The sequence below is a fragment of the Entelurus aequoreus genome, linkage group LG25 (assembly GCF_033978785.1).
Source record: "Entelurus aequoreus isolate RoL-2023_Sb linkage group LG25, RoL_Eaeq_v1.1, whole genome shotgun sequence".
NCBI lineage: Eukaryota > Metazoa > Chordata > Actinopteri > Syngnathiformes > Syngnathidae > Entelurus > Entelurus aequoreus.
Window position 1 is genome coordinate 38,909,282 of NC_084755.1, and position 15,871 is coordinate 38,925,152.

Here is a 15,871-nt window from a genome sequence, read left to right on the forward strand (position 1 = left end):
ATAGTGTGTTTTTGTGAAAAGTCAAGAAAAGAGGTGAAAGTGGGTAAATATGATCTCACCTTGTGTGAGTTGACGCTCAGCTTCCTCTCGGCGTCCCCGTGAATCCCTCCGTTGCTGTCCGGCACCGGCGTGCTGTGCCCGGACCCTCCGGCTCGCTCCTCCGCCTGGACCTCCGCGTCGCGCCGCTCCTCGCCGTCGTCCGTCCCGTCGTCCTCCTTCTCCCGCGGCCGCTCTTCCTCCGCGTCGCCCTCCTCGTAGCGGAGCGGGAAGGGCAGCCCGTCGTCCACGTACTCCCTCAGACACTTGACGTTGTGCTTCCTCAGCAGCGTCTCGGTGTCCGGGTCCACCACCACCAGCTCCAGGCGGCCGGAGGCGGCTCGTATCCGGCTGACGACCTGCTGGTGGCTCTCATTCTCCACGTCGTCCCCGTTGACGAACACCAGCCGGTCCCCGGCGAGGAGCCCCGACGCCTCCGCCGGGCTGTCGGGCTCCACCAGCCGGATGAACTGGCCGGTCTTCCCCTTCTCGCCGTGGAGGTGGAAGCCGTAGCCGTTGTCGCCCTTCTCCAGCGCGCAGAGCCGGGGCCGCAGGGACTGACTTATACTCGGCATGCTTCTTCGCCGCCGCGCCGCTAAACCTGTTGCTCGCTTGCCGTGGAAAAAAGGACGAGGAGAGAGCGAAGACCCGCGGGCTGCTTTGTGAGAAAGTGCGGCTTCCTTCCGACAAATACTCCCTTCCGGGCGTGACGGGTTCAAAGTCCGAACGGGGCGGTGGTGACCTGCATGCGCATCGGAGCGAAGGTCCCCGGTCCTCGGCGGACTCTGCTGGAAGCTGCTGGAACGTCCCGTCAGGAAGAGGGAGGTGCGTTCAGGGACCGGGCCCAGCTGAGTGGCCGAAAAGCTTAACGGGGGGAGGTCACTTCATTAGGCACACCACTGCTGCTGCTTCCAGGGCCGCTCCTGCCTCAATCGGGGCCCCGAGCACAATTAACAATTGCACTGCCCCCCCCACCCAGCTTTCTGAGGAACAATTTTTATATTTTATATATATTTAACATGTTTTTAACTCAAACACATTTATGATTGATATTTTTAGTTGAAATAAAGTTTCCTGACACATTAGACAGAGTGAAATTTATGCCAAAAGTCCACAACCACAAAAATGTTTTTACACACGCTCAGCAATTTGCAAGTAATTCGCAAGGAAAAACATTTTTCTGCTAAAAAAAATATATTTTTAATAATAAATAATAATAAATATAATATAATAATAAAATAAATATATATTATAATAAATAATAATAAAAAAACAATTCTCCCAAGTAAAAAACAAGTATATAAAAGTTGTATTCAATTAAAAAAAAAAGATTCTTGCAGAAAAAAAAAAGCTATTTTGCAAACAAAAAACTTTTTTCTTCAATTAAAAAAACCATTCTCGCAAGTAAAATAAAAAACTATTTTTGCAATTAAAAAAAATGTTTCAATAAAAAAAAAAAACGATTAGCAAGTATAAACAAAGTTTTCTTAAATTAAAATAATGATTCTAGCAGATAAAAAAAACTATTTTGCAAATAAAAATGTTATACTTGATTTATTATAGCAAGTATAAAAACAGTTTTCTTGTAACGGCGTGGACGCGTGGTGATGCGCGGTTTGTTCTTCCAAGATTGCAGCAGGAACTCCGGAGGCAAAAGTGCAGGTAAGACAGTGATTGATTCTATAAATCAGGCAGGAACAAACAAACTAAGCATGGGGAGCTAACAGGATAGCTAACAAGACAAGCGTAAGGCAAAGCTTAGCTCAGGAAAACAAAGGATAGACGACGTCTTTTGTTGCAAAGAAGCAGACAAAAGCACCAGACTGAGTGAGGCCACAAGGCAGAACTAAATAGATCTATGATTTGTGCCCGGGAACAGGTGAGCGTCCCGAACACCAATCAGGTGACACTAATCAGCACCCATGACAACCGAGAAACCCAAAACATGGGTGGTGAAACAGAACTTAAACAACACGTGAATCAAAACCTAAATAAACTTTAAACAAACTACGATCCGGGCAACACTTCATAACAATACCCCCCTCCTAAAGGACAGACTCCAGATGTCCCCAGAAAACACAAAGAAAAAGTTCAAGAGTCACTTGTCCTTGAATCCACCGGGGACGAGTCAGGTGGCGGCGGCGAGCGGAACGCCGGTGCAGCAGGTGAGGCGGCCGACCACAGAACGGCCACATCTGTGGCTGTCGAGAAGGCGAATGCGAGTGGCGCCAGAACTTCAGCAGCCGGAGAGTTGTACGTCTAAGTCCTGGGCGTCGCTGCTCTTGGCGCAAAAAGCGTCCATGAATAGGCCACTGCGGGAGCCGCTTGCAGTGGCGATGATGCTGGAGATGAGGGCGGCGGCGTATGAATACCCGCCGGAGACGAGGAAGACGGAGGCGGCACCGTGGGAAGGCCCGCCGTAGACGAAAAAAGACGGAGGCAGCGCCGTGGAAAGGCCCGCCGGAGACGAGGAAGACTAAGCAACGCCGCGAACAGGCCTGCCGGAGACGAGGAAGACGAGGCGGCGCCGTCGAAAGGCCCGCCGGAGACGAGGAAGATGGAGGCGGCGCCGTGGAAAGGCCTGCCGTAGACGAAAAAAGACGGAGGCAGCGCCGTGGAAAGGCCCGCCGGAGACGAGGAAGACTAAGCGACGCCGCGAACAGGCCCGCCGGAGACGAGGAAGACTAAGCGACGCCGCGAACAGGCCCGCCGGAGACGAGGAAGACGGGGGCGGCGCCGTGGAAAGGCCCGCCGGAGACGAGGAAGACTAAGCGACGCCGTGAACAGGCCTGCCGGAGACGAGGCGGCGCCGTCGAAAGGCCCGCCGGAGACGAGGAAGATGGAGGCGGCGCCGTGGAAAGGCCTGCCGTAGACGAAAAAAGACGGAGGCAGCGCCGTGGAAAGGCCCGCCGGAGACGAGGAAGACTAAGCGACGCCGCGAACAGGCCCGTCTGAGACGAGGAAGACGGGGGCGGCGCCGTGGAAAGGCCCGCCGGAGACGAGGAAGACTAAGCGACGCCGTGAACAGGCCCGCCGGAGACGAGGAAGACGAGGCGGCGCCGTTGAAAGGCCCGCCGGAGACGAGGAAGATGGAGGCGGCGCCGTGGAAAGGCCCGCCAGAGACGAGGAAGATGGAGGCGCCGTGGGAAGGTCTGCCGAAGACGATGAAGATGGCGGCGCCGTGGGAAGGCCCGCCGAAGACAATGACGTCGTTGTGAGAAAAATAGGAGGCGTGTCTGTAGGCGCCTCTGGAGCTTGAGCGGCAGGCGAAGAAGGCTGCCGTGGTGCTGGCGCAAGAGCTAACTGTGGTGCTGGCACGGGGACTAGCCTTGGAACTGGCACGGGGACCAGCCTTGGAGCAGGCACCGGAAGCTGCCTTGGAGCAGAAATTGGAAGTAGCCATTGTCCAAAAAGTCTATTTAAATTCCCAACAGCGGACTGTCTGAATGCACGTCAGTGCGCATTCATGTGTGCGCTGCGCTGGGCGCACCTCCAGGAGCATGCCAGGCGCGTGCCAGTCCGGCTGCAGCAACCAGCTGCATTCAATCGCCAGCAATCGACGCACCTGTCGCTGATGAGAAGACCTGCCTACTTATGCCAGTGCAAACCTGCATCCTGTGCCAGAACGTAGCTACCTGTCCTGTACACCTGCCTTCGTCCCCACGTCATGAGATGTGTGTCTCGTCTCCCCGCGTTTCCTCTGGTTCCCTGGCTGCATCTTGGATCTCGACCTCCCGCCAGGACACAGACTTTTGACGCACCTGTCCTCACTCATTAGGAACACACCTGTCCTCACTCATTAGGAACACACCTGTCCTCGCTCATTAGGAACACACCTGTCCTCGCTCATTAGGAACACACCTGTCCTCACTCATTAGGAACACACCTGTCCTCGCTCATTAGGAACACACCAGTCCTCGCTCATTAGGAACACACCAGTCCTCGCTCATTAGGAACACACCTGTCCTCGCTCATTAGGAACACACCTGTCCTCACTCATTAGGAACACACCTGTCCTCACTCATTAGGAACACACCTGTCCTCGCTCATTAGGAACACACCTGTCCTCACTCATTAGGAACACACCAGTCCTCACTCATTAATACCACACCTGTCTTCACTCATTAGGACACACCTGTCCTCACTCATTAGGAACACACCTGTCCTCACTCATTAGGAACACACCAGTCCTCACTCATTAGGAACACACCAGTCCTCACTCATTAATACCACACCTGTCTTCACTCATTAGGAACACACCTGTCTTCACTCATTAGGAACACACCTGTCCTCACTCATTAGGAACACACCTGTCCTCACTCATTAGGAACACACCTGTCCTCACTCGTTAAGAACACACCTGTCCTCACTCATTAGGAACACACCTCTCCTCACTCGTTAGGAACATACCTGTTCTCACTCGCTAGGAACACACCTGTCCTCACTCATTAGGAACACACCTGTCCTCGCTCATTAGGAACACACCTGTCCTCGCTCATTAGGAACACACCTGTCCTCGCTCATTAGGAACACACCTGTCCTCGCTCATTAGGAACACACCTGTCCTCACTCATTAGGAACACACCAGTCCTCACTCATTAATACCACACCTGTCCTCACTCATTAGGAACACACCTGTCCTCACTCATTAGGAACACACCTGTCACCTGTCCTCACTCATTAGGAACACACCTGTCCTCACTCATTAATACCACACCTGTCCTCACTCATTAGGAACACACCTGTCCTCACTCATTAGGAACACACCTGTCACCTGTCCTCACTCATTAGGAACACACCTGTCCTCACTCATTGGGACACACCTGTCCTCACTCATTAGGAACACACCTGTCCTCACTCATTAATACCACACCTGTCCTCACTCATTAGGAACACACCAATCCTCACTCCTTAAGAACACACCTGACCTCATTCATTAATGCCACACCTCTCCTCACTTATTAGGACACAATTGTCCTCACTCATTAGGAACACACCTGTCCTCACTCCTTAAGAATACACCAGTCCTCACTCGTTAAGAACACACCTGTCCTCACTCGTTAGGAACACACCTGTCCTCACTCGTTAGGAACACACCTGTCCTCGCTCATTAGGAACACACCTGTCCTCACTCATTAGGAACACACCTGTCCTCACTCCTTAAGAATACACCAGTCCTCACTCGTTAAGAACACACCTGTCCTCACTCGTTAGGAACACACCTGTCCTCACTCGTTAGGAACACACCTGTCCTCACTCATTAAGAACACACCTGACCTCACTCATTAGGACACACCTGTCCTCACTCATTAGGAACACACCAGTCCTCACTCATTAGGAACACACCAGTCCTCACTCATTAATACCACACCTGTCTTCACTCATTAGGACACACCTGTCCTCACTCATTAGGAACACACCTGTCCTCACTCATTAGGAACACACCTGTCCTCACTCATTAGGAACACACCAGTCCTCACTCATTAGGAACACACCAGTCCTCACTCATTAATACCACACCTGTCTTCACTCATTAGGACACACATGTCCTCACTCATTAGGAACACACCTGTCCTCACTCATTAGGAACACACCAGTCCTCACTCATTAGGAACACACCTGTCCTCGCTCATTAGGAACACACCTGTCCTCACTCATTAGGAACACACCTGTCCTCACTCATTGGGAACAAACCAGTCCTCACTCATTAGGAACACACCTGTTCTCGCTCATTAGGAACACACCTGTCCTCGCTCATTAGGAACACACCTGTCCTCACTCATTAGGAACACACCTGTCCTCGCTCATTAGGAACACACCTGTCCTCACTCATTAGGAACACACCTGTTCTCGCTCATTAGGAACACACCTGTCCTCGCTCATTAGGAACACACCTGTCCTCACTCATTAGGAACACACCTGTCCTCACTCATTAGGAACACACCTGTCCTCGCTCATTAGGAACACACCTGTCCTCACTCATTAGGAACACACCTGTCCTCGCTCATTAGGAACACACCTGTCCTCACTCATTAGGAACACACCTGTCCTCGCTCATTAGGAACACACCTGTCCTCACTCATTAGGAACACACCTGTCCTCACTCATTAGGAAGACACCTGTCCTCACTCATTAGGAACACACCAGTCCTCACTCATTAATACCACACCTGTCCTCACTCATTAGGACACACCTGTCCTCACTCATTAGGAACACACCTGTCCTCACTCAATACCACACCTGTCCTCACTCATTAGGACACACCTGTCCTCACTCATTAGGACAGACCTGTCCTCACTCATTAGGAACACACCTGTTCTCACTCATTAGGAACACACCTGTCCTCACTCATTAGGAACACACCTGTTCTCGCTCATTAGGAACACACCAGTCCTCACTCATTAATACCACACCTGTCCTCACTCATTAGGACACACCTGTCCTCACTCATTAGGACACACCTGTCCTCACTCATTATGAACACACCTGTCCTCACTCATTAGGACACACCTGTCCTCACTCATTATGAACACACCTGTCCTCGCTCATTAGGAACACACCTGTCCTCACTCATTAGGACACACCTGTCCTCACTCATTAGGACACACCTGTCCTCACTCATTAGGACACACCTGTCCTCCTGTATTTACACAAGAACAGCATTCTAATTTGTCCCAGCTAGTGGGAGGAGCTACGGGCTATTTAAGTGGAATAATTATTTTTTTCTGACAGACAGCAGACTGTACAGTACAGTGGAGTACAGTAGAGTACACAAATGTGTTTACAAAATACTTGCAGTAAAGAAGTGACATTTGGATCCAACATGACGTCATCTAGTGGAGTAGAAACAGACTCAGTGCTGCCACCTAGTGGCTGCTTGACCTCAGCACAGCCTGCCTGAAAACACGTCCACTCAAAAGCGACTTTCACAATAAAAGAGCATCACATCCTGTACACAACATACTCTCATAGTGTACAAAATATACTTTGGGTGTAATATGACGACTAAGCACTTCCTGTTCACACGTCAAGTAAAAAAAAGGGACACGTGACAAGCAGACATTTTTTAAAACCTGCACAGAACGTCGTGTGTGCAGTTTCCATGGCAACGTCCATCCTTTAAAACACAAGTGTCAAACTCACTTTTATTTATTTGGCCCTGGAAATATTATTACTTGATCTTTTTTTACCAAATGAATTATTTTTTCACTTTGACAGAAAAACAACAACACTATTATCTAATAATATGTAATATCATACAATAAAATGTTTTAAACTTAAATATGATCTAATAATATATAATCATACATTAAAATTATGTTTTAAACTTAAATATGATCTAGTAATATATATTAACATACATTAAAATGTTTTAAACTTAAATATGATCTAATAATATATATTAACATACATTAAAATGTTTTAAACTTAAATATGATCTAATAATATATATTAACATACATTAAAATGATGTTTTAAACTTAAATATGATCTAATAATATATATTAACATACATTAAAATGATGTTTTAAACTTAAATATGATCTAATAATATATATTAACATACATTAAAATGATGTTTTAAACTTAAATATGATCTAATATATATTATCATACATTAAAATTATGTTTTAAACTTAAATATGATCTAATAATATATATTAACATACATTAAAATTATGTTTTAAACTTAAATATGATCTAATAATATATATTAACATACATTAAAATGTTTTAAACTTAAATATGATCTAATAATATATATTATCATTCATTAAAATTATGTTTTAAACTTAAATATGATCTAATGTCTCCCGGCTGGCCTGGGAACGCCTCGGGATCCCCCGGGAAGAGCTGGACGAAGTGGCTGGGGAGAGGGAAGTCTGGGTTTCCCTGCTTAGGCTGCTGCCCCCGCGACCCGACCTCGGATAAGCGGAAGAAGATGGATGGATGGATAATAATATATATTAACAGACATTAAAAAGTTTTAAACTTAAATATGATCTAATAATATATATCAACATACATTAAAATTATATATTTTAAACTTATATTTGATCTAATAATATTATCATACATTAAAATGATGTTTTAAACTTAAATATGATCTAATAGATATTATCATACATTAAAATTATGTTTTAAACTTAAATATGATCTAATAATATATATTATCATACATTAAAATTCTATATTTTAAACTTAAATATGATCTAATAATATTATCATACATTAAAATATGTTTTTAACTTAAATATGATCTAATATATATTATCATACATTAAAATATGTTTTAAACTTAAATATGATCTAATAATATATATTAGACATTAAAATATGTTTTAAACTTAAATATGATCTAATAGATATTATCACACATTAAAATATGTTTTAAACTTAAATATGATCTAATAATAGATATTATCAAACATTAAAATTATATATTTTAAACTTATATTTGATCTAATATTATCATACATTAAAATGATGTTTTAAACTTAAATATGATCTAATAGATATTAACATACATTAAAATTATGTTTTAAACTGAAATATGATCTAATAATATATATTATCATACATTAAAATTCTATATTTTAAACTTAATTATGATCTAATAATATTATCATACATTAAAATTCTATATTTTAAACTTAAATATGATCTAATAATATTATCATTGTCAGGACTGGGTCTATGGCGTGGTTTGTTCTCCCAGAAGGCAATGAAAAATTGGCGCGTGCAAGACGTGAATTTAAATACATTTTTAATTCTAACTCAAAAAAAGTACAAACAAAAGGCGCTCACAGCGGAGGTAAAAAACTTGACTAGGAAAACAAAAGGCGCGCACAATGGCGGAGAACTATGAACATTAAACAAACAAAAACTTACGTGACAAGAGATGAAACAAGAACTAACGTGACAAGGAACTGTGGACATGGCATGAATGTGTGATGTCGCCAGCACGAACAACAGAAACAGAAAAGCCTATATAGTGACATGAAAAGTGAAAACAGGTGCGTGACTAACTGTGAACAGGTGCATGACATGACTGTAAAAACGTGAGACAGGTGTGTGTGAGTCCAAACGTGGAACAGGTGAAACTAATGGTTGCTATGGTGACAAACAAAACCAGGAAGTGAAACAAGGAACTAAGGAAGTGTCCAAAAAACAGAACAGCACATGGCCAAACAAAAACATGAACACAGACATGACAATCATACATTAAAATGATATATTTTTAACTTAAATATGATCTAATATATATTATCATACATCAAAATAATGTTTTAAACTTAAATATGATCTAATAATATATATTATCATACATTAAATTGATGTTTTAAACTTAAATATGATCTAATAGATATTAACATACATTAAAATTATGTTTTAAACTGAAATATGATCTAATAATATATATTGTCATACATTAAAATTCTATATTTTAAACTTAAATATGATCTAATAATATTATCATACATTAAAATGATATATTTTTAATTTAAATATGATCTAATAATATTATCATACATTAAAATGATATGTTTTTAACTTAAATATGATCTAATATATATTATCATACATTAAAATAATATGTTTTAAACTTAAATATGATCTAATAATATTATCATACATTAAAATTATGTTTTAAACTTAAATATGATCTAATAGATACCACACATTAAAATTATACGTTTTAAACTTAAATATGATCTAATAATATTATCATACATTAAAATTATGTTTTAAACTTAAATATGATCTAATAGATACCACACATTAAAATTATATGTTTTAAACTTAAATATGATCTAATAATAGATATCAGACATTAAAATATGTTTTAAACTTAAATATGATCTAACAATAGATATTATCAAACATTGAAATGATATGTTTTAAACTTAAATATGATGTATTAATAGATATTATCACACATTAATATATGTTTTAAACTTTTGTGACAGTTTGACCCGTCAATCCTGTTGATTGTTGTTCACCTTTGACACTTTGGAGTTTAAATGTTTGTCAACTGTTTACAACTGCGTGCTTTGCCATCCTTGGTTTGAAAGTCCAGTTTACATTACCTTCACCCGAGGCAGGGTGAAGGTAATGTAACGTTCGCTTAAGTTTTATTTTTCAATTTGTCGCACTTTTATTATTATTATTTTTATTTAGCAAATTTTGACTTTTTATTCGACCCTTTTTACCGTATCTTCTTCAGCTCATTCATTGTTTATGTTCTTTGTTTGTCGTAAACGTGCTATATAAATAAAGTTGACTTGACTTGACTATGGTGGCAGTGGTGGGATGGCAAGCCATTTTTTTAACCAAATGTGGCCCCTGAGTCAATAAGTTTGGCGACCCCTGACCTACATCAACAACATGATTTCACTGAGTGGCTGCACAGGACAGATTAAAAAACAAAAAAATAATAATTTTCGATTTAATTTTTTTTTAATCGATTAAGAATCGCTACAAATGAGAATCGCGATTCATTTTTGAAAATACATTTTTTGACACCGCTTCTGCTGTAAAAAAAAAAAAAAAAAAAAGCAGCATCAAATTCACAGTAAAATGATTGCCAGTTTTTTCTGTCAAATGTACAGATTTTTATTTCACACTGTAAATAAAAATGTTCACATTTTATTATTGTTGTTGTTGTTGGCCCTCTGAGGTCAAACCTCAATTTAATGTGGCACTCCTTGGACAGGAAGTGACACCAAACTGTTTGATTCTTGTTTTTATGGAGGACACACACACTTACACACACACACACACACACACACACACGTACACACCTGCAAACACAGTGATTATCGTCACACACCTCATCAACATCGTCAACATGGCGTACGCAGGTGAAGAAGGTGAAAATATTGTTGAAAGTAAAAACCCTGGAACACAAAAAAGCACAACAACATTTTCTACAGAGTGGTGATCACATTTCACACACAACATTCATCAGGGAAGAGGACGACGCTCAAGTTGGAGGATTAGTGCCTGGATTGGCTGCACTTATCCCCCCTCCCCCACCTGCCTTCATCCCCTTCTGTATGTAAGTGTGTATAATAGTGTGTGTAAGTGTGTGTGTGTGTCCCGGCCTGACGCGGGTGTGGCTACACGAGGCTGCAGCAGGCGGTCTTGTGCTTGTGGGACTGGATGTAGTCCTGGATCTGGAACTTGGGCTCGTGAGGCTGCTGGCTGTGTCTGTGCTTCAGTTCCCTGGGGGGGACACACAAGACGGACGCACACACGACAGGAAGTCACATACTGGGCCGTGTGGCGGACAGCGGGAGCTCTGCGTGCCGGGGTGGCATCCAAACGTGAAAGTCTCCGCGGGGACCTTGGACTTCATCAAAGTATTCTATAGAGACTGGCCCCAGCTTTAAGTGTGTCATATTTGTGTTTATAAGAGTGTATACTCACGATAAGAGTGTATACTCACGATAAGAGTGTATACTCACAATAAGAGTGTATACTCACAATAAGAGTGTTTACTCACAATAAGAGTGTATACTCACGATAAGAGTGTATACTCACGATAAGAGTGTATACTCACAATAAGATGGCATACTCACAATAAGAGTGCATACTCACAATAAGAGTGTATACTCACAATAAGAGTGTATACTCACAATAGGAGTGTATACTCACAATAAGAGTGTATACTCACAATAAGAGTGTATACTCACAATAAGAGTGTTTACTCACAATAAGAGTGTATACTCACGATAAGAGTGTATACTCACGATAGGAGTGTATACTCACGATAGGAGTGTATACTCACGATAAGAGTGTATACTCACGATAGGAGTGTATACTCACGATAAGAGTGTATACTCACGATAGGAGTGTATACTCACGATAAGAGTGTATACTCACAATAGGAGTATATACTCACAATAAGAGTGTATACTCACGATAAGAGTGTATACTCACGATATGAGTGTATACTCACGATATGAGTGTATACTCACGATATGAGTGTATACTCACGATAAGAGTGTATACTCACAATAGGAGTGTATACTCACGATAAGAGTGTATACTCCCGATAAGAGCGTATACTCACAATAGGAGTGTATACTCACGATAAGAGTGTATACTCCCGATAAGAGCGTATACTCACAATATGAGCGTATACCCCCGATAAGAGCGTATACCCACGATAAGAGCGTATACTCACGATAAGAGCGTATACTCACGATAAGAGCGTATACTCACGATAAGAGCGTATACTCACGATAAGAGCGTATACTCACGATAAGAGCGTATACTCACGATAAGAGCGTATACTCACGATAAGAGCGTATACTCACGATAAGAGCGTATACTCACGATAAGAGCGTATACTCACGATAAGAGCGTATACTCACGATAAGAGCGTATACTCACGATAAGAGCGTATACTCACAATAAGAGCGTATACTCACAATATGAGCGTATACTCCCGATAAGAGCGTATACTCCCGATAAGAGCGTATACTCACGATAAGAGCGTATACTCACGATAAGAGCGTATACTCACGATAAGAGCGTATACTCACGATAAGAGCGTATACTCACGATAAGAGCGTATACTCACAATAAGAGTGTATACTCACGATAAGAGTGTATACTCACGATAAGAGTGTATACTCACAATAGGAGTGTATACTCACAATAGGAGTGTATACTCACAATAGGAGTGTATACTCACAATAGGAGTGTATACTCACAATAAGAGTGTATACTCACAATAGGAGTGTATACTCACGATAAGAGTGTATACTCACGATAAGAGTGTATACTCACAATAAGAGTGTTTACTCACAATAGGAGTGTATACTCACAATAGGAGTGTATACTCACAATAGGAGTGTATACTCACAATAGGAGTGTATACTCACAATAAGAGTGTTTACTCACAATAAGAGTGTTTACTCACAATAAGAGTGTATACTCACAATAAGAGTGTATACTCACAATAGGAGTGTATACTCACAATAGGAGTGTATACTCACAATAGGAGTGTATACTCACAATAAGAGTGTATACTCACAATAGGAGTGTATACTCACAATAAGAGTGTATACTCACAATAGGAGTGTATACTCACAATAAGAGCGTATACTCACAATAAGAGCGTTTACTCACAATAAGAGCGTATACTCACGATAAGAGCGTATACTCACGATAAGAGCGTATACTCACGATAAGAGCGTATACTCACGATAAGAGCGTATACTCACGATAAGAGCGTATACTCACGATAAGAGCGTATACTCACGATAAGAGCGTATACTCACGATAAGAGCGTATACTCACAATAAGAGTGTATACTCACGATAAGAGTGTATACTCACAATAAGAGTGTATACTCACAATAGGAGTGTATACTCACAATAGGAGTGTATACTCACGATAAGAGTGTATACTCACGATAAGAGTGTATACTCACAGTAAGAGTGTATACTCACAATAAGAGTGTATACTCACAATAAGAGTGTATACTCACAATAAGAGTGTATACTCACAATAAGAGTGTATACTCACGATAAGAGTGTATACTCACAATAAGAGTGTTTACTCACAATAGGAGTGTGTACTCACAATAAGAGTGTATACTCACAATAAGAGTGTATACTCACAATAAGAGTATATACTCACAATAAGAGTGTTTACTCACAATAAGAGTGTATACTCACAATAGGAGTGTATACTCACAATAGGAGTGTATACTCACAATAGGAGTGTATACTCACAATAAGAGTGTATACTCACAATAAGAGTGTTTACTCACAATAAGAGTGTTTACTCACAATAAGAGTGTTTACTCACAATAAGAGTGTATACTCACAATAAGAGTGTATACTCACAATATGAGTGTATACTCACAATAGGAGTGTATACTCACAATAAGAGTGTATACTCACAATAGGAGTGTATACTCACAATAGGAGTGTATACTCACAATAGGAGTGTATACTCACAATAAGAGTGTATACTCACAATAAGAGTGTATACTCACAATAGGAGTGTATACTCACAATAGGAGTGTATACTCACAATAAGAGTGTATACTCACAATAAGAGTGTATACTCACAATAAGAGTGTATACTCACAATAGGAGTGTATACTCACAATAAGAGTGTATACTCACAATAAGAGTGTATACTCACAATAGGAGTGTATACTCACAATAGGAGTGTATACTCATAATAGGAGTGTATACTCACAATAAGAGTGTATACTCATAATAGGAGAGGAACACACCTGTCACCTTGCTCCTCCCCCGTGTAAATATTCTAACACATAACACACTTCTTGTCTATGAAACTTTTTATGTTAATACTATTTTATACTTATGTTAATATTTTATACATTTTATGTTATTAATGTTTTATACTTTTTATGTTATTCTTGTTTTATACTTTGTTTTTAATGTTTTATAATGTGTATGTTATTAATGTTATATAGTTTTTGTGTTTTATACTTTATTGTTTTATACTTTTTATGTTGTTAATGTCTTATACTTTTTATGTTAATGTTTTATACTTTTTATTTTATTCATGTTATATACTTTTTGTTATTCGTTTTTTTACTTTATGTTATTGTTTTATACATGTTATGTTATTCATGTTTTATACTTTTTATTTTATTAATGTTATATACTTTTTGTTATTCGTTTTTTACTTTGTGTTATTGTTTCATACTTGTTATGTTATTCATGTTTTATTATTATTATTATACTTATATACATAAGTATATATAGTCGATACTATAATGATTACATCGATATTTTTATTATCTCAAAATCTTGTCTCTTTTATTCATGTTTTATACTTTTTATCTTATTTATGTTTTACACTTTTTATGCTATTCATGTTTTATACTTTTTATGTTTTTAGTGTTTTATACATTGTATGTTATTAATGTTGTATACTTTGTTATTCATGTTTTATACTTTTTATCTTGTTTATGTGTTATACTTTTTGTTATTCATGTTTTATACTTTTTATGTTATTCATATGTTATACTTTTTTGGGATTAATGTTTTATACTGTTTGTTATTCATGTTTCATACGATTTATGTTATTAATGCGTGTTTTATACTCATAATATTATTATTGTTGTATACTTTTTTATGTTAGTCATGTTTTATACTTTTTATGTTATTCATGTTTTATACTTTTTGTTATTAATGTTGTATACTTTTTATGTTATTCATGTTTTATACTTTTTGTTATTCATATTGTATACTGTTTATGTTATTCATGTTTTATACTTTTTATGTTATTCATGTTTTATACTTTTTGTTATTCATGTTGTATACTGTTATTCATGTTTTATACTTTTTATGTTATTCATGTTTTATACTTTTTGTTATTCATGTTTTATACTTTTTATGTTATTCATGGTTTATAGTTTTTATATTATTCATGTTTTATACTTTTTATATTATTCATGTTTTATACTTTTTATGTTATTCATATTGTATACTTTTGATGTTATTCATGTTGTATACTTTTGATGTTATTCATGTTAGATACTTTTTGTTATTTGTTTTTTATACTTTATGTGTTATTGTTTTATACATTTTATGTTATTCATGTTTTATACTTATGTTAAAAAAGTACCACTAATAGTCACACACACACACACACACACACACACACACACACACACACACACACACACACACACACACACACACACACACACACGTATATATATATATATATATATATATATATATATATATATATATATATATATATATATATATATATATATATATATATATATATATATATATATATATATACCATATATAGTCAATACTAT

At 39.3% G+C, this 15,871-nt stretch overlaps 1 protein-coding gene and 1 pseudogene across 1 annotated transcript in view; both read right to left on the bottom strand.

Annotated features, from left to right (window-relative positions):
- The window catches only part of LOC133642253 (Na(+)/H(+) exchange regulatory cofactor NHE-RF1-like), a 102,555-nt gene extending 101,671 nt beyond the window's left edge, over positions 1–884 (bottom strand). Inside the window, exon 1 of the mRNA XM_062036345.1 lies at positions 60–884. Coding sequence (XP_061892329.1) covers positions 60–611 — 552 coding nt within the window. The 5' untranslated portion in view covers positions 612–884. The remainder of the gene's footprint in view (positions 1–59) is intronic.
- An 8,921-nt stretch (positions 885–9,805) lies between these two features.
- LOC133642865 (ras-related protein Rab-37-like) overlaps positions 9,806–15,871 on the bottom strand; it is a 76,284-nt pseudogene continuing 70,218 nt past the window's right edge.